This window comes from Micromesistius poutassou, assembly GCF_964030765.1.
Source record: "Micromesistius poutassou genome assembly, chromosome: 21".
Taxonomy (NCBI): domain Eukaryota; kingdom Metazoa; phylum Chordata; class Actinopteri; order Gadiformes; family Gadidae; genus Micromesistius; species Micromesistius poutassou.
This window is the reverse complement of record NC_140291.1, coordinates 5,099,362-5,123,614: the sequence shown is the minus strand read 5'-3', so window position 1 is coordinate 5,123,614 and position 24,253 is coordinate 5,099,362. Positions and strand designations below refer to the sequence as shown.

General features: G+C 45.1%; 2 protein-coding genes across 2 annotated transcripts; both read right to left on the bottom strand.

Moving 5' to 3' along the window:
- Positions 1–127: 127 nt before the first annotated feature.
- On the bottom strand, positions 128–19,272 carry rab40b (RAB40B, member RAS oncogene family). The gene is made up of 6 exons (XM_084485281.1): positions 18,556–19,272; positions 8,283–8,343; positions 6,004–6,064; positions 4,270–4,347; positions 2,945–3,167; positions 128–1,572 (listed from the first exon to the last, which is right to left on the bottom strand). Exons 1-6 carry the CDS (start codon positions 18,695–18,697, stop codon positions 1,217–1,219), a joined length of 921 nt encoding a protein of 306 aa, XP_084341407.1. The 5' UTR covers positions 18,698–19,272; the 3' UTR covers positions 128–1,216.
- A 1,067-nt stretch (positions 19,273–20,339) lies between these two features.
- cox11 (cytochrome c oxidase assembly homolog 11 (yeast)) lies at positions 20,340–23,624 on the bottom strand. Its single transcript, XM_084485770.1, has 5 exons — positions 23,531–23,624; positions 22,551–22,916; positions 21,880–22,035; positions 21,481–21,606; positions 20,340–21,183 (listed from the first exon to the last, which is right to left on the bottom strand). The coding sequence occupies exons 2-5, from the start codon at positions 22,872–22,874 to the stop codon at positions 20,995–20,997; spliced, it is 795 nt and encodes a 264-aa protein (XP_084341896.1). The 5' UTR covers positions 22,875–22,916; positions 23,531–23,624; the 3' UTR covers positions 20,340–20,994.
- Positions 23,625–24,253: the final 629 nt, after the last annotated feature.

Below are 24,253 nucleotides of genomic sequence, written 5' to 3'. Positions count from 1 at the left end.
TAATACAAAAATGACTTTTGTTTGTGGCTCCACAATGTGGCTTCACAAAAGAAAGAAACTCTCTGAAACAATCACTCATCACATGTCCTCAAGAAGAAACAATCAAAGTGCCTTGGTTAAAGTTTATTGGAAATGTGGATCTTAATAAACATTGATAAATGGTTGAAAAAACTGGTTTCTGTTGAGTGACATCCTCAAAATCCGGTATGTCTTTGGTGGCTGTGTCATATTGCAATAAACTCACTGTACATGGAAAAAAACAGATACAAACCAAATCGATTTACGACAATATTATATCAAACAACAATATATTATAACAACAATAATAATAATATATCATACATATCGTACAAATATCATACAGAAATTGGAACTCTACATCTGAAAATCTGTAAATTGAAAGTCCAGATTTGATCAGATCAGAGGGCATAATCACCTCTAGATTGTGTATTTGTGGCAGGTTATTTAGAAAAGCGTTGCCATACAATACATTTTAATTCCAAAAGATGGACATGGTTCTTAAAGTGTCTTCATGCATATGCTTCGGGCAAGTGTTTACAATAACATACAATGACACCTGTGCGTTGTATGCTGGGGTAGTGAACGTGTGCGAGTTATGTGTAAAGTGTCGACATACAGTACGTACGGCCTGCATGTGTTTATATGTATATAATTTTACAAAACATCCTGAGATAGAGGTTGCTTTTCCTGTTGAAAAAAAAAAATCAATAAAGTCACTCTTTATTGTTGACAAAAAAAAAAAACGTTGATTTCAAAACCAGTTTCTCCCTCATTCTTTGCACCTGCTAGGGGCCAAGGGCTTTGATGGGTTGAGAGTCTGTGAGAGACACATGTAATCACATATTATGACATGTTATCACGTGTTAGTACAACGTTATCAGGACACATGCGCTTGAGGAAGTGCGCTGCAGTGACCCATCGTGTGCCCCCCCGACCGGACCGCGACCGGACGACCGGCTCTCGTTTCAAAATGCTCAGCGACGAGGCACCGGGCGCCTTCAACCTCTCCCGTCGTCTGCCCGGGGGCGAGTGTGGCTCTGTCGTTGCGCTCAGAGGTGACGACGACAACATAATTCAGACCGTAGAACCGCTGTACAGATGGCTTACACGAACATATCACGCGACAATGACAACGACTAGCAACACCTTTGCGCCACGGCGCCACGCGCCACCCTGCACCACCGCCTCCGTCACCTCAAGATATCTTACAGCTGTTCCTGGCGCAGCTCTGGGCGGAGGGGCTCAGCGGGGGCGGGCGTATGAGCTTGGGCTTTTTGAGCAGCGCGGCCCCCGTCCTCTTGGTGGCGCCGTCTGGGCCGCCGCCGCTGCCGCCGCCGCCGCCACCGCCGCCGGTCGCGGCGTTGTTGGTGGCGTTGGAGGGGGCGGTGACGGAGTAGGAGCGGCCGTGCATCATGCGGGCGTTGAGGCCGTTGGCCATGGAGAAGGACTTGAGGTGGGACTGCAGGGCGGGGGGCAGGGGCAGCTTCTCCACCAGGTGGACGGGCGTGCAGGACACGATGGAGCGGCAGCACAGCTCCTGGAGGCTCAGCACTGGAGCGGGAGCACAGGAGACGGTGGGGAGATTAGGGAGAGATCGGGCTCAGCACTAGAGGTCAACCAAGCAGTCTGGGTTGTTATGTAGAGAGCGGGTTTAACACTAGAGGTCAACCAAGCAGTCTGGGTTGTTATGTAGAGAGCGGGTTTAGCACTAGAGGTCAACCAAGCAGTCTGGGTTGCAATCCAGAGACCGGGGTCAGCGCTAGATGTCAACCAAGCAGTCTGGGTTGTAATGCAAAGACCGGGTTCCAAGCTGTCTGGTTTGTTATGTAGAGAGTTCAGCACTAGATGTCAGTCAAGCTGTCTGGTTTGTTATGTAGAGAGTTCAGCGCAAGATGTCAGTCAAGCTGTCTGGTTTGTTATGTAGAGACTAGGTTTAACACTAAATGTCAAACGAGAAATCTGGTTCTAATATGTAGAGACTAGGTTCACCACTAGAAGATCATCTGGCTCTAAAATGGTCACCATGCATTACTTAGGATGTAACCCATGAGAGCCGATGATAATAAAGATAATTGTCATGATCAAATTATTACCAAGAGAATAATCAAAGGGAATAGCCAAATAAATGTATTGTATTATGAAGGATGGATTACACAGAGACTGCTGTGTATGTATTCTTCTACATCACTAGGGGGCATCCTAACGTAAAAGAAAACCCAGAATGTCCATTGACTAAAGACTATTATCATAGTCATAGTAGATAGTAGTTCAAATTCTACTGTCGCATCTTTAGAGCGTCTATCTTTACTATTAGATGTTTCTGGGGTTCAAACAACACAGTTAAATCACAAAGAGCATATTGTGCCCCCCTGCCTCTACCCTTACCCCTCTCCCACCCCTTACCCTCAACCAGCCCAAACCCTCTCCCGAACATCACCCTCAACCACGCTTCACCCTCACACTCTCCCACCCCTCAGCCTCACCCACCCCTCAACCTCTCCCAGCCCTCACCCTCACCCTCTACCACACCTCAACCACCCCTAACCCTAACACTCCCCCACCCCTCACCGTCAACCACCCCTCACCCTCCCTGGCCCTCTCCCCCCCGCCCCTCACCCTTATTGGGCCTCCACAGGCGGTCAATGCCGTGCCTCGTCAGACCGAACCTCTTACCCTCACCCACCCCTCACCCTCACCCTCTCCCAGCCCTCACCCTCCCCCAGCCCTGGCCCTCTCCCCCCGGCCCTCACCCTCACCCTCTCCCAGCCCTCACCCTCCCCCAGCCCTGGCCCTCTCCCCCCGGCCCTCACCCTCACCCTCTCCCAGCCCTCACCCTCCCCCAGCCCTGGCCCTCTCCCCCCACCCTCACCCTCTCCCAGCCCTCACCCTCCCCCAGCCCTGGCCCTCTCCCCCCGGCCCTCACCCTTGTTGGGCCTCCACAGGCGGTCCATGCCGTGCCTCATCAGGACGATGCGGGCCAGCTCCGTGAAGGACTCGGTGATGTTGAAGTTGCACAGAGGGCTGACCTCGAAGAAGGTCACGCCCAGCTTCTCTGCGTACACCTGGGCCTGCTCCGTGGTCACCTGCCGCTTGTAGGCCAGGTGAAGCCGGTTGCCCACCAGGATCTTAGGCACCCCTGGTGCATGCTGGGTAATGGCAATAACAACAACGAAGGAAAGTTTCAAGCCGTCTTTGCCGACTTTGTCCTAGGATTAATTTCCTTCCACTTGGATCTTGTATAATGTCACAGTCATACATTTAGTAATTAATATACTCATATACTTATATACTATAATGATTAAAGAATGCTGAAATATACTCATATACATGTAAAATACAAATATCGGAGTAAGATGAATGCAGTTGTTATGTGTAGGCTAATTCTATCTACACACACATCCTGTAATACCATTTGGATGTTTAATATCTTGTGGTCATCAGATTAAAGAATAAATCCATTACTAGACTTCTTAATGTGCTTAAAACCAGCCCATGGGTTTATAATATTCTCAGAATAAAGGTTTAACAAAAAAAACATCTTGCCATGCTTCAATATATCATAATCATAAACACACTGCCTTATGAATACACCACCTTATATCCCACTAACACCTCTTAAATAATTGTGGACCCAGACCAGAGTGTGATTGCCACAATGGACATTTTTACAAACAGCCTTTCAATGTCTATCAACAATCTAGACATGAGCTTTTGTTTTGTATCAATTTAAAGGGCCGATACAATCTGTGTGTCCAGTCCACAGTGGGTTTTGGAGTGAGCATGGAGAGGAGAATGTGTGGGATGGTGATGGTGGCTTACTCATTTGGAGAGGGCTGCAAATGAGCAGCAGGGATTACATCACAAATCTCAAAATCTAAATCATAACCCTCTAAAACCTAATCGCACTGTGCACGGTACAAATGGCCTTGTCAAAAGGACATTTGAGCTTTGTCTTTCACAGTGTGTTTGTAGTTCACAACCATGTACAACATGCTGAGATGTAGGTATACACACTTTCAGACACATGTGCACTCTCAGCGAGCGCACACACACACACACACACACACACACACACACACACACACACGCACACACAAAAGCGGACACAACACACACACAAATACACCAGTGGCTTGATAGTATCAATAGCCAGACTGACAGACAGACAGAGGGAGGGAGGGAGAATAATGGACTCAAAGATAAGCAGGAGCGGGAAGGTCAGATTGATTGAGTGCGATTCCGCCTTACCTCGTCGATCTCTTTGATCCATCTGTCGATGCCGTCGAAGGACCAGCGGTTGGTGATGTCATAGACCAGAATCACTCCCTGTTAGAAGGAGGAGGCAGGGGACGGTGAGACCACCACGGGTAAACAGAGGGCAGCAGAAATAAATGCAGTCGGTCTGATCACGGTCACCATGCGTTTGGATCTAAAGCAGCGGCCAGAAGTCACACAAATGCATGAGAACCGTGAGACTTGAATCAAAACACAGTCTGAAAAGATTGGCTGATTGCAGCGTTAAGGAGCAGGTAGGGGTTTTGGCGTCTAGCTTAAGGGTGCCTACAGACTACAAGCCCAAATATCTTGATCTGCATGAGGTTGGTTAAGTTACCGTCGCACACACACACACACACACACACACACACACACACACACACACACACACACACACACACACACACACACACACACACACACACACACACACACACACACACACAGGCCTTGTCTTCAAGGCCTACTGACACTACTACGTATCATAATGGATTAGGAAAAAAAACTAAAAACCCCAGGCAGTACGACTCAACTAGTGGCACGAATCAACACGTGCACCGTGGATCTCCAATGAAGATTATCCTTGTGTGTGTGAATGCGATCATCCACGGTGTCTGTCCATCCACATTGTTTTGTGTCAAAACAAATACAGCCTTCAGCAGTCACTGCCTGTTCAGTGATCGGTTCTGCCTGCGTGGAGTGCTTTTGTTGAAACATTGAACAATTACCAAAGCATGGGATTCGTCTCATGCATATCATAGGATTTCCTTTTAAGGGTGCATTTTCTTGGACCTCTGCTGTGAGACTCTTGGCTATTGTTCTGTAAGGAGTGGACTGTGTATCATAGTACTTCAGTACACACACACACACACACACACACACACAATGCTCACTAACACATGCACACACACAGTCGTAATATATGCGCACACACACAGTTGTAATATTATATTAACTAAAGTGCACAGTGCACATAGGAAACCAAAGAATAGCCCAGTGCATTGCTCCTGTGGCGATGGTGTCACAGTTGCCATGGTAACATCTCTCTCTCTCTCTCTCTCTCTCTCTCTCTCTCTCTCTCTCTCTCTCTCTCTCTCTCTCTCTCTCTCTCACTCTCTCTCTCTCTCCCTCTCTCTCCCTCTTCCTCCCTCCTGGACCACTGAGTGATGACCACAACAACATATCACTAATTAAAGTTGTTTAACAACCCCTATGTTGGCCATCAAGTGGTCTGGAGAGCAGCACACTCAGCCCCTTTTACAGCTCTCTGTGTCAATAAACATGTAGACAGAATGGATGGAAAATGCTGCAATGATACTGAGATGGCGAGGACGCCATGTCCTGTAGTATGGATGGACCCTTTCTCTTAACCACCTACCCAGTTTGTGCATGTGTCTGTGTCTGTGTGTGTGTTCGGACGCCTCCTATGTCATAGCATGGGTAGTGGTTTCACCAGTTAAAAAAAAACCCTCTGTAAATAGCAATGCTGGTGATTTCTAAGTACCTATTTGACGAGGTAAGGGATTTACCATTGATAATTGATTGATAAAGTGTGTTTCAACCTGATTAGTAGATACTTGTTTGACATACAGTGACAACATACATCTCTCACACACACACACACACACACACACACACACACACACACACACACACACACACACACACACACACACACACACACACACACACACACACAGCGTTTACCTGTGCTCCCCTGGAGTAGGATCGGAAGATGGTGCAGAACCGGCCCTGACCAGACGTGTCCCTGTAAAGAGAACGGTCACAACAATACAGATCAGGACAGGACGGAACAGGAAGTGTGAAATATAACAATGAATTCCCAAAATCGTTATCCCAACAAACACAAACTCAGGAACTACCTCTCTCTAACTAGAACCATAACTATAACCATGGTTATCATCGCTCAACAAGCATCGGACAGCGTGGTGGGACGGGAAAGAGTCATGATTATTTTAGGGTGAAAGCAAAAACAAGAACATGCCTCTACCGTGACACTGTCCAGAGCGGCATACCAACACAGTGTTTGGGTTGGCACGCAGAGAGGACCTCTCTGGCCCCCAGCCCACCACTACCTCTCACTCACTGGCCTGCGATGAACCCAGCTGCTTTCTGGAATTCACATCGTCTGCTTTCCACATAGTAAACACCACATTTGATGATGATGTTTTTGGTATTAATAATAATAATAATAATAATAATTGTTAACACTTTTTTATTAGTGTCAGGACTTTATACTAGACATTACCATAAGTAGGTTAAATAAGAGATTAAATTTGTTGATGTTTTTAGCTATGGCTAACCTTGTTTTATTTGGGGGTATTTTGCAATGGGCTGGTAGGCGAACAAAGTAGCCTATCTTCTGTTTCTTAAGTTTGCTGTGATTATTTGCTAAGAATAGTCCCGCTATTTAGCTACTGAGGCTAGCAAAATTGTTGAATTAATAAATAAATAAATGCAAATCCTAGAAGCCTATATATCAGCCACGTCACATTTCCATTCTGCCATAAACCCTGCAGCCGTCCTACTTATGTTAATGCTAATGCTCTGCCATGTTAGCGCGTTTAGGTCAGCGCGTTGCGAATGCCAGGCGGCGTGCAAACCTGTCCCGCGGTAATTCCGTTGTACAGTTTTTGACATGATTAATTTAACGTGACGGCGAGCTGGGGGCATAAAACCGCTGGCTAAAAATACGTCTCTGAGCAAGGCACCCGGCACGGGAGGCTGGAGTCGCAGAGGTTCAAAGAGCACCCCTGGGGCGGAGGCAGCAGAGCACGCTAGCTAGCGCTTTAATTACACAACACATCCCTTCCTCATCCTCAGTCATCTTACACTCATTTTGCACCGTTGCACTTTGTGTGCATGTGCTTGTGCGTGTGTGCGCGCACGTGTGTGTGTGTGTGTGTGTGTGTGTGTGTGTGTGTGTGTGTGTGTGTGTGTGTGTGTGTGTGTGTGTGTGTGTGTTAAAGGCTACTCTGTGTGGCATATTGAATTTGTGCGCGATTAAAGAAATCGAGTGTACTTTAAGATATACTTTAAGATTTGTGACCAATAGATCATACTTCTTATGTTACATCCATGAACAACCCTCAGTTCCTCAGAATCAGACCTGTATGTGTGTGTAGTAGCGCACACGTGCGTGCGCTTTGATGTGCACGCTTCCTCTTGCATTCTTCAACACGTCAGTTCCCCTCCACTGTAATGTTTTTTGGCAAATCTGTCTCTGAAAAGAGAAACAGAATCCGCCCCCTATGATCCCTGCTTATCTTCAGAGTGAGGAAGAGTCTGTGCTGTTTAGCATCCTCTCTCACTCTCTCTCTTTCTCTCTCTCTCTCTCTTCACCTTAGAGGTCAGGGGATGTGGAAGATGAGGGGTAGGCCTACACAAACTCACTCACTCACTTTCACACACATGCAAGTGCATGCATGTGTGGGCCTGTTTTGAATATTCTTGTCTTATTTCTATGTTATATCAAATTTCATTTCACACTTAAGATTGCCATTTCTGACTACTGTAGGGTACGTCTACACAACTGTAGGGCACGTACGCACTACTGTAGGGCATTTGAGTACTACTGTAGGGCATGTGAGTACTACTGTAGGGCATGTGAGTACTACTGTAGGGCTTGTGCAGGGCCCTAGTGGGTGTATTCAGGGGCCTAGTGGGTGTATTCAGGGCCGGGTGTATTCATGATCCTAGTGGGTGTATTCATGATCCTAGTGGGTGTATTCAGGACCGGGTGTATTCAGGGGCCTAGTGGGTGTATTCAGGGCCCTAGTGGGTGTATTCAGGGCCCTAGTGGGTGTATTCAGGACCGGGTGTATTCAGGACCCTAGTGGGTGTATTCAGGGCCCTAGTGGGTGTATTCAGGGGCCTAGTGGGTGTATTCAGGGCCCTAGTGGCTGTATTCAGGGCCCTAGTGGGTGTATTCAGGGCCCTAGTGGGTGTATTCAGGGTCAACGTACCAGAGTTGCAGCTTGACTCTTCTTCCATCAAGGAGGATGGTTGTCGTCTTGTAGTCGATTCCTGAAAAAGCAAAAATAATAGCTTCTTAAAATATGTAATTCTTTTTTTTAAATCTATTTTCATGTATCCAAATTAATAATTATTTATTAGGCTATATTTGTGTGTACATTATATACAGTATGTGTGCATGTGCACAAACTGTGTGTACACACAGACATCGAGGGAAAGTGCCAGCATGCTAGCAATATGGTATTTGTTGTGAGCTGCAAATTGGAGCACAGTTGTTGCATTGTAAAGTAGTAAGTAAGTCAAGTTTATTTAGTAAAGCACTTTTCACAGAGCAAGGTCCCAAAGTGCTTCCCAAAAGTAAAATTGTAAAACCATAAATTATAAAAACAAGAAGAGGGAAGGGTGAATATACAGAGGTCGTCATGAAGGTAAACACACTGCTGTGTGTGTGTGTGTGTGTGTGTGTGTGTGTGTGTGTGTGTGTGTGTGTGTGTGTGTGTGTGTGTGTGTGTGTGTGTGTTGTGTAAGACCAGAAAAAGCTGTACATTATCAGGGAGGAGCAGAGAGATGAGGACGATGAAATCTCTTCAAGATAAAATGACTCATCTAGAACACAAACCCCCCCACACACACACACACACACACACACACACACACACACACACACACACACACACACACACACACACACACACACACACACACACACACACACACACACAAACACACACACAGTAATAGGAACAGTGTGTGTAGTGGAGGTGAAAGTGTTGTAGTCACTCTTGGCATGAATGGCTCGACTTCACAATTTCACTTCTAATCCTGAGGTTGTCTGTTCGAATCCCAGGGAATGTAGGGTGTGAGGACTGTCCCTGCGGGGCAGTGAGGACCAAAGGTTGATGTGAAATAGATAAAATAGCAGCCAGGGTAGCAGGGAGGGGTCACATAACAATACCAGAACACAAGGTTAAAGGTCAAAAGCACTTCATTGACCGGTGAGCGTGTGCACAAACAAGGTAAGTAGTCTCTATCCATAACACAATAACATCACTCTTAACAGGCACTGACAGCTGTTGTTTTTGCTGTTTCCAACTTTGAACTGTGGACTATAAACAGGCCCCATTCTGCTCTGCCTTTTGAGTTGTCTTGTAACCAGACCCTTCAACAATGACTTGCCCCATTTACAGGGAATAAGTTATTTGTTTAGCAACCCGCTTACATTGCCTTGTGGGCTTTTTAGGCTTTCAGGCTTGGGTTCAAATCAGGGGGTCCTTTAGTCTGCAGGGATTATAAGAATTCCCTCCCACTTCCCCCCTTTGTAGGTTCCCCTCATGATTTTATGCACAGGAAATAGGAACGAGAACCAGGATCGAAGATGAGGAGATTGAGATCTCTTTGCTGCCAGTTGCTTACACAGCAGGGGAGTGCTGGTTGGATTTGCTGAAGGAGTTCAGAAGGGTGTGCCTTAATCAACCCACCAGGCCACCTGCTTAAGCACAGCCTCCTACCACCACCACCACCACCACCCAATCCCCCCTCCTCTCTCTAATAACCTTTCAGGCAAAACCTTTCAGGCAAGTGATTCATTCTGGAACAATGCCGTCTTGCTCCCTCTGTACATTGCATAGCAATGCCATAATAGATGCGCCAAAGGAAAGTCCAGTAGACGGCAGTAGTGCGACATCGCCGTAAGACTGGCCGTAGTGGATGCCATCCACCATAAAGCATGCAAGCTAGCTGCCTTTTTTTGGATTCTGTCCAATTTCCAACCATTCTTTAAAAGTGGATCTTGTTTAAAATTAGGTGTAGTGCTGTTGTTATCGAATCATCAGAAAAGCATTTGGCAGGTGTGTTACTATAAATAGTCGCAGATTCAAAGACATCATCAGCTGTGTCTTGTGATTGGTTTGAACCTCCATGTGAAAGCATCTAAGACAGACGTAAGGTTTTACGTGCCTCTCACGGCAATGTTACTGCCTTCATTCACAATGCAGCCGTAGCCTGCAGCAATACGGAAATGTTACTAGGTTTTGAGCAGGCAAATCTTCAGTGCAGATTTCCTTGAATATCAATTCCTACTTGCATTCATACATGACCCAACGCAGGAATTCTTCAGGAACATTGCATATTTGAAAGGGTCTTGAGATGGACAGACATCCGGGCTCAAACTTGATAAAGGACAGCCTGGCAATCAAAAACATCCACTGTCAGTTTGTGTGTCCTTCCTATCGCATTGTACACTTACTTGTAATCACTTAAAGCTGAAAGAACCCCCCCCCCCACACACACACACACACATATACAAATGCACATAAATACAGAAAAATACACACACACTTCTGCAAATTCACTGCCCTCTGCCGAAAACAGAAACAAACACACTTATACAAACACTTATACAAACACACGTACACACACACACACACACACACACACACACACACACACACAGACACACACACACACACACACACACACACACACACACACACACACACACACACACACACACACACACACACATCAGGCAGCTGTCACATGTCTCCTCAATGGGAACAAAGAGAGCAAATGGCTGATCTCTTTTATTACAGTAATTAAAAGGTCTGCTGCTGCTGGATTAAAATATACCATCTATTGTTGGTTCTTCAACTACGGGCACTTAGTGTGACATGACACACACATATGCACACATGCACGCACACGCACACATACGCTGTACAACACCACACCTTCCCCACCCCCAAACACACACACACACACACACACACACATACACACACACACACACACACACACACACACTCACTTTATGTAAACTCATCCCACAGATCATCATGCTAATATTATATAAGGCAGGAGTGTTCAGGATAGCTGTTGAAGTCAGGCACCACCCTAACATTGCAGCACGGAACTACAAAAAAACGAAAATTACTGCTACGAAAATTGAAATACATTGAAAACATAGGAGCTGGTGGGGACCATCTGTGACTGTTCTGCAGCCTCATGATCAGTCTGCTCAACTTCTTTCCAATGGAGTACACACACACACACACACACACACACACACACACACACACACACACACGTGACTGTCTGGGTGGATTCATCTCACCATGAAAGAAAAACAGTTGTTCTGTTTTCTTCCTGTTATTTTTAGCTCAGTTCAGGCAAATAGGCAGAGTAGCAGGACCTCTACACTTCAGGTGACCTCTGACCTTTCCCCTCCTACCCTTCCCCCTCTACTCCTCTAGTCACTGCTGAATTCACAGCATAGCCATTTTCATGTGTTTGTTCAATTCAAACCTTTTAAAGAGGCCCTCTTAATTAAATCAACATCTAGGTGGCCACGCCCACATGTGATGTCACTATAGGGTAGATATTGAACTGGCTGGTTGGCTTATCAACAATCACACCTGGTAGTATAATACAAGGCTTTACTGGGTCAGTGGGTCTCTGGGCCCTTTCAGATAAACACATCGATGTGTTTTTGTTGAAAAGTCAGCATGTGCTGGAAGTGATGGAAATTGTAGATTGCCTATTTCACAATGGTTTCACCTACATTCGGATGCACTTGGATGTTAAAGTCACAGGCGGTCTTCCGGTGGAGATTTCGTGCATATGAATGCATGTGCGTGCTTAGGGATCACGCATGGGTGTACGGTCATTAAATAAGCATGCAAGGTTTTCCTCAAAGTGAGCGTTGCTAGCGTTGAGATATGTGCATCTTCAGAAATCCCCAGATGGGTCGATACCACTTTTGACATTTTTAACAGATTTGAACAGATTCCAATCCTTTCAAGTATTAGTATTATAATACTATAATATAATAATTATAAGTAGCTGTATTCAACCAGCGGTATCAGCTGAAGCACTGGGCTCTTTTCCTGTTGTCTGGGCCTGTAAGAGTGACATGGAACCACGTGCAAGCAATCCATCCGATTACCTCTCCATGATGTAAATATTTCATACTTCAATGCTGGAGGATGAAAAAAGGAAGTCGACTTCATCTGATATTTTTGTCTTTTCATTGTTAGAGGCATGAATAAATAAAGACATCAATCTGAATAGCAGAGGTGTACAGTTCCTTCATAAGACATACCCCAGCCCCTATGGAGACGATAAGAGGTGTTGTTGTGGTGATGACGGTGGCTGTGGTGGGTGGGGGAGGGGGGGGGGGGTACTACAGTTTTATGTTTATATGCGAAGGAGCGGATTTATTTTTAGAAGGAAGAAGCAGGCCAATTCAACCTCCACACTGACTTGCACAACCAGCTTCAGTGTGTACTTGTGAGTGTGCGTGTTTGTGTGTGTGTGTGTTCATGTGTAAGCTTGAGAGAGGGGAGTGGCTGGATAAAAATAAACAGAAGTCGTTAAGTGTGCGCACACTCACACACACACGCACACTCACACACACACACACACACATACATACACACACACACACACACACACACGTGCATGAATGATAGATGAATCTTGGGAAATAGCCGTTACATAAGAGGCAGGGGCCGTAAATGCTCTCTCCGAGGGGCAGCCATGGTGCAGCCTTCATGGCGGCTCTCTGAAGGCCGATGGGGAAGTGGTTTTAGAAGTGGAGATGCAGATCTTATGGTATTAATGCTGCGTGGTTGTCAGCGGGCGGAAGAAGAAACTCAAAATATTTCAGGTTTCCACCGGTGACATGCAGGTCAACATTGAGTTATTTAGATAATTATTAAGATAAGGCATCGCCATGGATACTTTCACTTTCTCTAATGTAAACCGCATGCGGTCAACTCAAAGAAACTGTTTGTTTCATTCCTTCGGCCCGTCCACAGCCACTTCCTGATCGCTCACCTGGGATCTCTGTGACCAATTCTCATGTCAGTGTGTACACTGATCTGTATCAAGTTGTCCGTTGAATATATCATTACCAGGCCATGAAATAAGGAAAATAAACACGGCGGGCCCGTGGTGGTTTGTCTGTGCCATGGTCCAGGGATGCATTCTTTCACGCTTGAGTCTGTGTTGGCCCAGTGTGCCCGTTTCTGCCTCCGTGTCTGTCCTCCAGACTATAATCAAGGCCTTTTCCATGTTGGGTTTGGGCCCTGTCCTCATCCCCTCACCACAGCCTGAAATAACAGCCTCTTGCATGGCCGTATTGGGTCGGAGGAGAGCCCCCCGCCCCATTCACCCTATACCACCAGGGTAGCCTGTGGAAGGCATGCTGGTCTCTGGCATCGTTCCAGTAGCTGAGATCATGCAGCTGAAGAGCCTGTGGTCGACTCTGTTAAAGAAGAAAATCGACACACACACACACGCACACACGATTGTGATTGTTTTTTACTACACTTGTGAGGACTCTTCCCTGTCAAGAGTTACATCCTTTCCTCACAATTATAGTAGAAACAACATACACACAGACACGCACACGCACACACACACACACACACACACACAGTGGCCCTGGAGCAGTCACTTGACTCTCATAAAGAGGATTTTCCTTGGCACCGGTTTTTGGGGAAGCGACCGCAGCTATGTCCCGTATTCCCAAAGAAACCAACTGATTAGCAAAGATGAGCCAGAAAAGAGCGAGGGGCTAGACATCAAGGCTGCGCTACTCGTTTCCTTCTTTCCATCTCAATCGTGATCAGGGCCCAAATAAAGCCAGAGCGTGGTGGTGGTGATGGTGACGGTGGTGGTGGTGGTGGTGACGGGGTTGGTCGTCATGGTGATGGTTGGGGAAAGGACTACAGTGCACTGACTAAGGCCTTGTCCACACTACGCCAGATAGTATTGTAAACATTTATCTCTTGTCTTCGTCATTTGCCTGAAGTCTGAGTTTTCCACCACCGAATACCAAGCTTTTAGAAAACTAAAAAACTGCTTCTGACCGCTGTGGCCTGCGTGCTGATGTGAAACATACATATCTTTTCTGAAAACAATGACATCTAAATGTCACGTGATATTGTACAGTGGTCTAACAGCATTCAAATTGTAGTTCCAAACACACTGATGACGACCCTAGTTTGGATGAAAAAACAAGCTTTTAGATTCCTTCCAAACGCCAAATCCAGCTTTTACTAATCTTATATTAAATAATCAAATCTCTAAAATTGGCAGTGGGAACATAAATTCAATAGATGTTTCCAAATTCTCTTTTGACTTTAATGACCTTGAATACCTTCAGTCAGATGACTAATGTATGACCAAATCTACTATCTGAATCATGTTGTAAGTTGTGTCTTTTGTTTTAATGTGTGTGTGTGTGTGTATGTGTGCGTGTGTGCGTGCGTGCGTGCCTGCATGCCTTCCTGCATGTGCGCATGGGTATGTGTGTGCATGCATGTGAGGGGTGAGATGATGATGTGAGATACAGACCTACAGGCTAAGTTAGCATGGAGACAGGGATTAGCTTAAAGACAAAGGTTACCAGAAAAGTGGAGCTGACTGCCTGACTGTCTATACCCGTCTGTCTGTCTGTCTCTCTCTCCTTCTTAGATTATGTGTCTCCTAATCTCTCTTAATCACTGCTTGTGGGTAATAAAGAATTGACTTCCAAAATAAAATGTCTCAGTGTAAACAGTTGCACATGGGAGTTTTTAAAGGTGCACTGAGTATGTGTTAGTGAGTATGACTAACTGTGTACAAGGTCACGGTTTACAACAATTCAAGTGGCTCAATATAACTGGTATTTACACAGCAAGCATAGCAGGCTCACCCTCAAGTCAAAATGAGGACACAAAGAACATGCACATATTTACTGTTTGTGCTTCAAAGTCGTTTATTGTTAATATAGTTAATTATTAATTGATTGTACCTCACACTCCTGAGGTACAATCAATTGTACCTCACACTGCGCACACACACACGCACACGCACACACACACACACACACACACGTGTACGGTTAATTTCCTGGAAAACACACATGCAGACAGATGACACACACACTCTTCAACACAGAATAAGTTAGACACACTACCTACCCCTTATAGCTCATTGGGGGATAGAGAATGGGCTTAATAAACCAGATTCACACACTCACACACAACCTGCTGCACCGAGAACCACCGGCTTTCAAATCCAAACAGACAGTAACTGGGATTACGCATGGGTTCGTCTCAAGTTTTTATTTCAGTGTGTGTTTGAGCAGTTTGACGCTAAAGCCCGAGACGGAGACAAGGACTGTCAGCAGATCACTGGGAGCCTTGAGCGAGACGCCCGCGACCACGCCAACAACCCGTCTTACTTCCCCTCGTTCGCCGCCAACGTGCCAAAGCTGCTTATATGACGTTCAGTTTAATTTGACAAGAGGAATCCGCTCTACTCCCTCCTGCAAGAGAGGCTGGCAAAGACGCCGCCTTTAATGACCATTAAAGTGTAATTTTCTTCTTTTGTCTCTCTTTTTTCATTGCCTGAACCAGCATGACAACTTTCATTGCGATTCTTGTTCGTGGAGCGTGTCTGCAGTCCCCTGGCAGTCGCGCTCCTGCCCGCCTGATGGTTTTGGAAGGTTTTTTGACAGAGTCAACTAAGCATATCTTGTTCTGCTTTGTACCGTTTGTATGGATAAACACATCATTGAAATGCGATGGAAAAAATGACTTTGAAATGTAGAACAGAACACATGATGCTGGAACAGAACAGTAGCTGGTCAATCTCCTATTGGCTAGTGTGTGTGTGTGTGTGTGTGTGTGTGTGTGTGTGTGTGTGTGTGTGTGTGTGTGTGTGTGTGTGTGTGTGTGTGTGTTTGTTTCTTTGTGTCTTACCTTGGCTATTCCTTTAATATTCAACATCTTACTTTCAGTGGTTCAATTGCACCTAACAAAGGCCCAAAATCTTTCTAGTTTGGTCATTTCTAGTCATAAGGGTCAAATGCCTTGCTCAAGGTTTTAAAGCCACTACACTCCAAAGTTTGGAGAGAAGAGTGGTGTGTTTTCTTCTCAGACTGCCTTCTCCCTGACAAAGAGTTCCTTTGATTCTCGGTTTAGGTGCCTATGTCAGTTTGGAAAAACAGAAATAACCGTGCTTGGGGAAAAAACATCAGTTTTGCTGAGTTGATGTCATTTGCGGCTTGTTCGGTCGGTATGCAAAATTATTGAATGATTGATTGAAGATTGAATTTGCAAGGGAATCTTAGAGAGTGGTAAATGATTTGGGAAAGGGAATCATGACTTGATATGGGCCTGGACTTTAGTCATTGCCAAATTGAATAAATCATCTCTTGCGCATCTGAGTTGAGGCCGTCATCATTGGACGAACAATGTGCCAACTATGCTTTTTTCCCCAGGGAGATAAGCATGGAATGTAGTCCAATTACAGCATTTGATTTCACTTTGGATTGAAGAATGATTAAGCACGTCTACTTTTAACTTGTATCCAAGATCATCTCTTATCAAAGATGCATTACAGGTAAATTGGGAATCAAACCCAGAACCTTTTGGCCAGGAGTCAAACCACAGGGCCATAGGGTGAGCAAGCCCTCGGTAATCAATCTGTACATACTTCCCCAGGTGAAAACACACTATCACACATGATGAGAGGCATGGCAAACGTCAGCGCGCACACACACACACACACACACACACACACACACACACACACACACACACACACACACACACACACACACACACACACACACACACACACACACACACACACACACACACACACACACACACACACACACACAGTGTTTGTGATGATCAGTATGTTGGCCTGTTCCAGGGCTGTGATTTAAGGTCCCAGGTGAGTAATTTGACTTCCCAAAACAAGAAATGAAAAGGGGAGGGTGAGGGAACCTGGCTTTGTATAAACAGCATGTAACATAGATCTACACCTTAACGATAATGTGTGTTTTACCACCAGGTGAGGTGTTGATTAACCATTACAAACCATTCCAAAATGTTTAACATCAACAGTGGGTGTGTCCACACAGATGGTCCAATAGAGGCCTTTTAACTCTCGCTGACTTCTGCTCAACAGCTGGAACTGGAACCATAAGGCATTAGCCAATTGAATGGTGTTTTAGTCGCTTTGCTTCACTCAAACACGTTCTGGTTGAATGTGAACATTGTGTCCATTTATGAATTAATCAAACTTCCATCTGCTAGAGCTACTAATAATGCAACACATCTGACCTCAATTTGGAAGTCTGTGTGTGTGTGTGTGTGTGTGTGTGTGTGTGTGTGTGTGTGTGTGTGTGTGTGTGTGTGTGTGTGTGTGTGTGTGTGTGTGTTTACTGCCAACAATACCATCAGCATCCTTATGCAAGATAACTACCCATTTTTTCTACCCACATTACCAACATTTATCTAAAAATAGAAAATCCATTAAGTCTGTTTAACATCTGTTAATCAAAAAAAAAAAAAAAACAGTTTCACAAATAGCAGTTCCAAACTCAAAGCCAAACCGGGTATGCAAGCCAACAAGCAGGACAGGATCATAAACCAGCAACTTCAGATGGATGCTTTGTAAAGACATGGAGAGGCAGAAGCTGTTCCACAAGGTAGGGCTTGGTTTTTTCCCATGGCAGTGCCGGTCCCAGGGACAAGCATGGACATGTCTATGAAATCAACCTCTATCATGATTACTTTTCGCTCTCTCACACCCATGAAGGGTGGATCATTAAATAATTTGTTTTCTTGAAATATCACGTTTAACAGAATATAATGGAACACAAAACACTCAATGTCTCGACATTTACTCAAATGAGTTAGCACTCTATTGGTGCTGGTGTAGGCCTATATGATGTGAAATTAGCTCGTAATTCGGTAAGGTACTCTGTGATTTCTGCAGAGCAGGTGAATAGCCCATAACGCTTGAATGTCGTCACCGTCCTTTTGTTGACAACATGCATAACAAAGAAACAGACAGCTGGAGAAACTCAGGCTCTGGTTCATTCACTTGGAGACAAGTATGCATGTTCATTTTATAATAAAGATTAAAAAAATGTTTTATAATAAAGACTTTCTGATACGCAACAATGAACTTCGGCTATATTTAGATCCTATGAAACTTCATAAATGTTTAATGTTAAGGAATGCACCCGTGACGTGCTCAGAAATTACGTCCAACTTGCCTCTTCTGGCTGAAGAAAGTGCGCGCGTCTGGATCAAGCAATGCGTAAAACTGCTCCATGGTTTTGGGGATTTGTGTTTAAGAAATAAAGAAAACTCCCGAGTATAAGTTGACCATGTATAGGCCTACATGTAAACGTCCCTATTGTAATGGCAGTGCAACTGAAGAATGACTATATGTTGTTTACAGTGCTCTCACCCATGTTGTAGCCGTACGGCGACTCCGTGGCTCCATCCTGAAGGCTGGCCAGGATCTCCCCCTTCCCCACATCGCTGTCTCCCACCAGGAGAAACTTGAGCAGAAAATCGTATGCCTTGACGGGACTGGTTCTGTGGTTCATCCTCAACGCCGATTGTCGCCTTGTTCCATTGTGGAACAGCGTTCACAAAATATAGACGCAGTTATACAACTTCAGAGGCGCGTAATTCTGATGACGGAAAACAAAATCGGGCCGATCGGGCAAAGTAATCAAATATTACGCAACAGATGTGAACCCATACAGAGGGTTTTTAAAAACACAAGCGTTTGATGTCTTCATGAATAAAGTTCGCTTCATGCACCGTGTTACCGCTAATCTATTGAATGGTCATTGAACATTTGTCATCTTGAAGGATGACAACAATAACTATGCGATCCTCAGTCAGAGCCACAAGTGTCCAAAGTGCCACCCGCTGGGCGATGACATAATGCAACGTTAAAACGATGTGATCACGGGAACAATGTTTTGGACTATACCCTCGGTGTGTCCCAATAGAAGCGGTGCACTGCGTCCTTGCATCGCATAAACGTGTCCCCGATGTGGACAAGTGCTATCAGTGAAGACCCCTTAAACTGACAAATCAATTAGTCTTCGTAAATCCTTCCTGTTGGTCCGCACGTTCAGAGGCACGAGCACTCTGTATCTCTCTCTCTCTCACACACACACACACACACACACACACAGCTCGGTTTCCTTCCTTCCTTCTCTGCTCTTCTACGCTTCAAAAAAGTGGGTTAAATTCCAAGTATCTGAGCGTACACATTTCTCAATGGTCAACCAATCAATGACCGCCCCGCTGTTCATTCGGATCAGTGGTTGGTTGTATACGGACAAAGATCCGCCCACTGTACCTTTGGACCCTTGTCTCTATAATCAACCACTCAAGAGGTTGTGGTGGGCGATATCGGTGCCTGGATGTGGTTGGTCGGTCCACTGGGTTGCTACGGCAGCCTCTAAATTGTAGTCGACGCTCAAGATGTCCATCAAACCTCATAAAGACAGTCCATTTGCTGTGAAGTACAGCGAACACCGCCCCTTCGAATTGACATCTATTAAGGCAGATCCCAGGTCGGTCGGAGACTATATTCTGAAATAGCAAAGCATCACAAACAACCAATACAAAACTGACCCCGACTCCGTGATATTCCGTCTATATGGGTGGTCTGCGCAGCGTGCGTGCAACTTGGCAGGGGGACAGCGTGGCTCGGTTTGTTGTCGTTTTTCCCTTCTGACAAATGGACACAGTGTGCTGTGACGTAGCCCAGCAGCAGCAGCAGCCACACTATGGACTGCATTGATTCAAGAAGAGGATCAACAAATGATGTAATCTTATAAAGACAAGTAAACTCTTTCTCTTGGCCTTACTTTAGTCCTGAGTTTTACATGAAGGCATAATCATGACAAGAAGGGAAGGGTGAGAAGGGTCTATTGAGTGGTGTTTACACGCATACATTTTTCTTCTTAAATAGTTGGTAGTGATGTTTATGAGAATGGATAGGGTCCAATTGTACAACTGCGGGAGTCCACTCGAATGACTATTAACACATTACCGCCAGAATTTTGGATTATTTCCAAATCCGTTGAGCTATGCTCATACAGCCATTAGACATAATATATATTAGGGTCACTTAAATACTAATGAGATTGATTCTGATACTGATTGAGCAGTTGACAATAGACAGTATTACAACATTTCTGGCCTCGATAACAAAATAAGGGGAAATTGAGATACCGATGCTTTATTATTCTCCTCAGGGTTCAAATGTCATTATATATAGCCTAGTAATTGTCATCAATTCCGGCCCGATTCTATTTTCCAAGGGTGTTTGTGATTTTCAATATATTTTGATATGAGTCATATAAATCTACGATATAGCTTCCTTGCAGTCTAAATAGAGACGCGACTGCTACTTCAATAACACAGGCAAGGTCCTGCATTATGCAACACTTTCACCTGCGTGTCCTCTGCTGGTAAATCAGGGTACTACACATTTAAAACAATGTTATCCTAAACATACGGCATTCATTCATTGCATTTTACAGCTGTTGACACACAACTTCCATCAATGTGGCATAACACAAGTAGTCCCTTTACATTTAGCCTCGGGACACAGCATAAAACAAAGTATCCCGGTAGTTTCCACGATCTCTCTGCGTGAAAATAAATACATTAAATCAGTCAGTGACTCCATTGGATGATTGAAGAATGCAAAATATTGTCATCTTATATATGTATATATATATATATATATATATAAAGTCACACATTTGATCGCGACACAATTGCAAATAGAAAAAAATTGCCAGTGAGACAGTTCGTCCAAACACTCAAGTTTGAGTCTCTCCACCGACGCGGCGCTCGCGGTCGGCCCGGGAGGTCATTTGTAGCTGTACCCGGGCAGGGGCAGCGGCTGGCCCTCCTTGGCCTCGAAGAAGGTGTAGGAGAGGGTGATGGTGTCGACGCGCGCCATCCGCGGGTCCTCGTCGAACTCGGGGTCAATGTAGAAGAACACGGGCATGTCCACCTCCTCCTTGGGGTTCAGGCGCTGCTCCTCGAAGCAGAAACACTGCGGGAGGAAGGAGGTGGAGGGGGGAGGAAAGAAGTGGACAAAGTATTACTTCATTATTTTTTTCTGCTTAGAAGACCTCCATTTTCTTAAGACTGATAATGTATGTTAATAAATAGTTTGGGTCACTCACTGTGTGTGTGTGTGTGTGTGTGTGTGTGTGTGTGTGTGTGTGTGTGTGTGTGTGTGTGTGTGTGTGTGTGTGTGTGTGTGTGTGTGTGTGTGTGTGTGTGTGTGTGTGTGTGTGTGTGTGTGTGTGTGTGTGTGTGTGTGTGTGTGTGTGTGTGTGTTCCTGACCTGTATTTTGTTGAAGTACTGTCCGGCATCGAAGGGCACTACGTTGTAGGTGGAGATGCCGATGACGGGTTTGTCGGTGGGGTTCCTGGCCCTGTAAAAGGCCAGCGCCGTCTCTCCTGGTACTACCTGGAGAAGCAGTGTACACAGATATTGGGTTGTCAAGTGTGATGTCAGTTACGCTTGTTTATAGTGCCCCCAAATGGAATGCTTGGTATTACATCCAGGTAATAGATTTAGTTCAGGGGAGTTATTCTTTTTTCCAATCAGTAAAACAAAAAGTAAACAATAACAACAGGAGCAAACGAAGACACAAAGCAGGAAATATCATAAAACCCAACTTTAGAGAATGCGTGACTCAAACCCAGCAACAATGGAAGAACATTCATACAACAAACTCACGTAGATCTCGGACTGCTGCGGGCGGAAGTTCCACTGCATGCTGGCGTGCGTGTCGGCGTTGAAGGTGATCTTGATCACGCGGTCCTTCACTGGCGTCATCGTGGCCACCTGGTCCGCATCGTGGCCCGCCACAGCCGTGCCGCCGAGCCCCGAGGCCTGTCGAAGGACAACAGCTACCTTACATTCTTATCCTACCGTCTCTGGCACAGCGCTTAAGAAAAAGACGGCTGGAGATTAGAAGGGTTTGTTACAACTACTTGTTGTATTGATCAAGTATTGATCTAGGTTTTCTTTTGGTTAGATTGTCAAATATTCTCATTTGGCAGTCCAATGAAGAATTCATTATTGTATCATTAAAAAAAGATTATTATGTGTATATGCAGGATAGTGGACTAGTGAGGGTATGTTGAGGCCCAGACAAATGGCTCTGATGTTCGAAGAACCAAAAGCCACACTAGAGTCTACCTGTAGGCTTCACTGAGAAGATGCCTTCAATTCAGAAGAAAAAAAAAAAAAAGGTAATATCCCCAAGGTAACATCCTCAGGTAAACCTCCCAGGATAAATAAGTGAATTGTACAAATCTGTTGTTCCTCGCCAAAAAAACAACTATGACTTGTTAAGCAAGTGGTTTCCTCAGAGTGTTCTGGTGGGCTTGGGGGTTTATCCTTACCTGGCAATACAGTCTGTAGAGCGGCACTGAAGCATACGAGAGCCCGATCATCCCCACGCCGGCGGCCGCGATGTACGTCAGCACCGTCTTGTTCTTGCTCTTCCACTCATCCTCCTGGCTCGTGCGTTTATTATGCCTATTCTTGATGCCCCTGGTCTGTGGCTTCCATCGTAAACTGATACGCCGCGCTATGAACTCCTGGGCCCGAGTGTGGAGACCCCTCTCACTGGGCTGTAGTTGTTGCTGTAGTCGTAGCGTGCGGGTGCAGTGCATTGACAGTGCTGCGCAGCGAGAGAACTCGCGGAGAACACAGGGGAGAAGCATGCCGGTATGATGACACCACTGCTGCTCCTAAAGGTAGTTTACCTGAGAGACATAAACATTATAATGAGCTCAAGCTATTAGCTATGCAAGACTAGTTTTGTATGAATGTTAACTAAGTTAAACAAAAGTACGTTCAATGAATGGGTAACAAATCAGTAAGGGTAGGGTACTAATACAAAGCTTTACATTACAAAGCTAGAAGAGCATCATTTAGAATATAGTCGTTAGCAGACGCTTATCCAAGCGTCTTACAGGGAACTTTGATGGATGTTATTAAGGAGCTGGTATGGCGTTAGAGCCCTAGGACACCGACATTGCATCTGCAGAGATTGGGGATCGAATATAGTAGCTTTGACTAGGGAGTTGAGTTGAAGACACTATAGCGCATAATTAGCGACTAAATGATCCTGCCCAACACAAAGTATACTGCGAACTACATTTGAACAATGTACTGTACGGTCAAGCCTTCAAACAAACCAGAGAGTGGGTTGCATTAAAATACTTTACTCGGACTGCTTTCCCACAGAACGACTTGCATTAGCAACATGCTACATGATTGATTCTTAAACTTGTCAAGGACAAGAAGAAAATAACTCATTGTGTTGACAAATTCAATGCACAAATTATTGTGATTTAGTATGTGAAAAGCACGTTACCTGTACAAAAATGATTCGATTACCAAGTAGTTACGAAACATGACATTACCAAACATGAACCACTGCAGACAACACACATAAGCGTTGCGTTCAGATAACTGGTCCCCCCCTTGAGTGCAGACTTCACTGCAAAGGTTCCGTTTGTTCTCACAAATATATTTGCTGTCTATTATTATTATTCCCTGGAGCCCCGGACCCAGTTTTTATAAATAGTATTATACACAAAATGGCCAGTGTATTTTTACTACACACACAATATACAAAATGACATAATGCTAATTTTGTGTAGGCCTATATATAAGCGTAGGACCTACTCATTCTCTCTCTCTCTCTCTCTCTCTCTCTCTCTCTCTCTCTCTCTCTCTCTCTCTCTCTCTCTTGCATGTGTGTGTGTGTGTGTGTGTGTGTGTGTGTGTGTGTGTGTGTGTGTGTGTGTGTGTGTGTGTGTGTGTGTGCGCGCGCGCGCGTACGTACGTGTGTTCAGGGCCGACGGACTGGGTGAGGGACAATCTTGGGGGGGGGGGGGGGGGGGGCAAGGCAGAGGGGGGCCCATGGGAAATTTCGATTATTATTATTTATTAAGTATTTTTTGATTGTTGTTCAAATAGTTTAACTAACCATAACTAAATGTCATCATGATTGTCATCATGACATCATGAATATAGATCTAAATGCAAGCTTTTTAGTATTAGAGTATTAGTTTAATGAATTGGTATATTATTG

Coding starts and splice junctions, on each gene's coding strand:
- rab40b (XM_084485281.1), bottom strand. CDS start 18,697: ATGAACCACAGAACCAGTCCCGTCAAGGCATACGATTTTCTGCTCAAG. Junction 8,344..18,555: donor GCCGTACGGCTACAACATGG/GTGAGAGCACTG, acceptor TTGCTTTTTCAG/GAATCGACTACAAGACGACA. Junction 4,348..6,003: donor CCTACTCCAGGGGAGCACAG/GTAAACGCTGTG, acceptor TCCTTCTAACAG/GGAGTGATTCTGGTCTATGA.
- cox11 (XM_084485770.1), bottom strand. CDS start 22,874: ATGCTTCTCCCCTGTGTTCTCCGCGAGTTCTCTCGCTGCGCAGCACTG. Junction 22,036..22,550: donor TCTACAGACTGTATTGCCAG/GTAAGGATAAAC, acceptor GTCCTTCGACAG/GCCTCGGGGCTCGGCGGCAC. Junction 21,607..21,879: donor CGCAGCAGTCCGAGATCTAC/GTGAGTTTGTTG, acceptor CTGCTTCTCCAG/GTAGTACCAGGAGAGACGGC.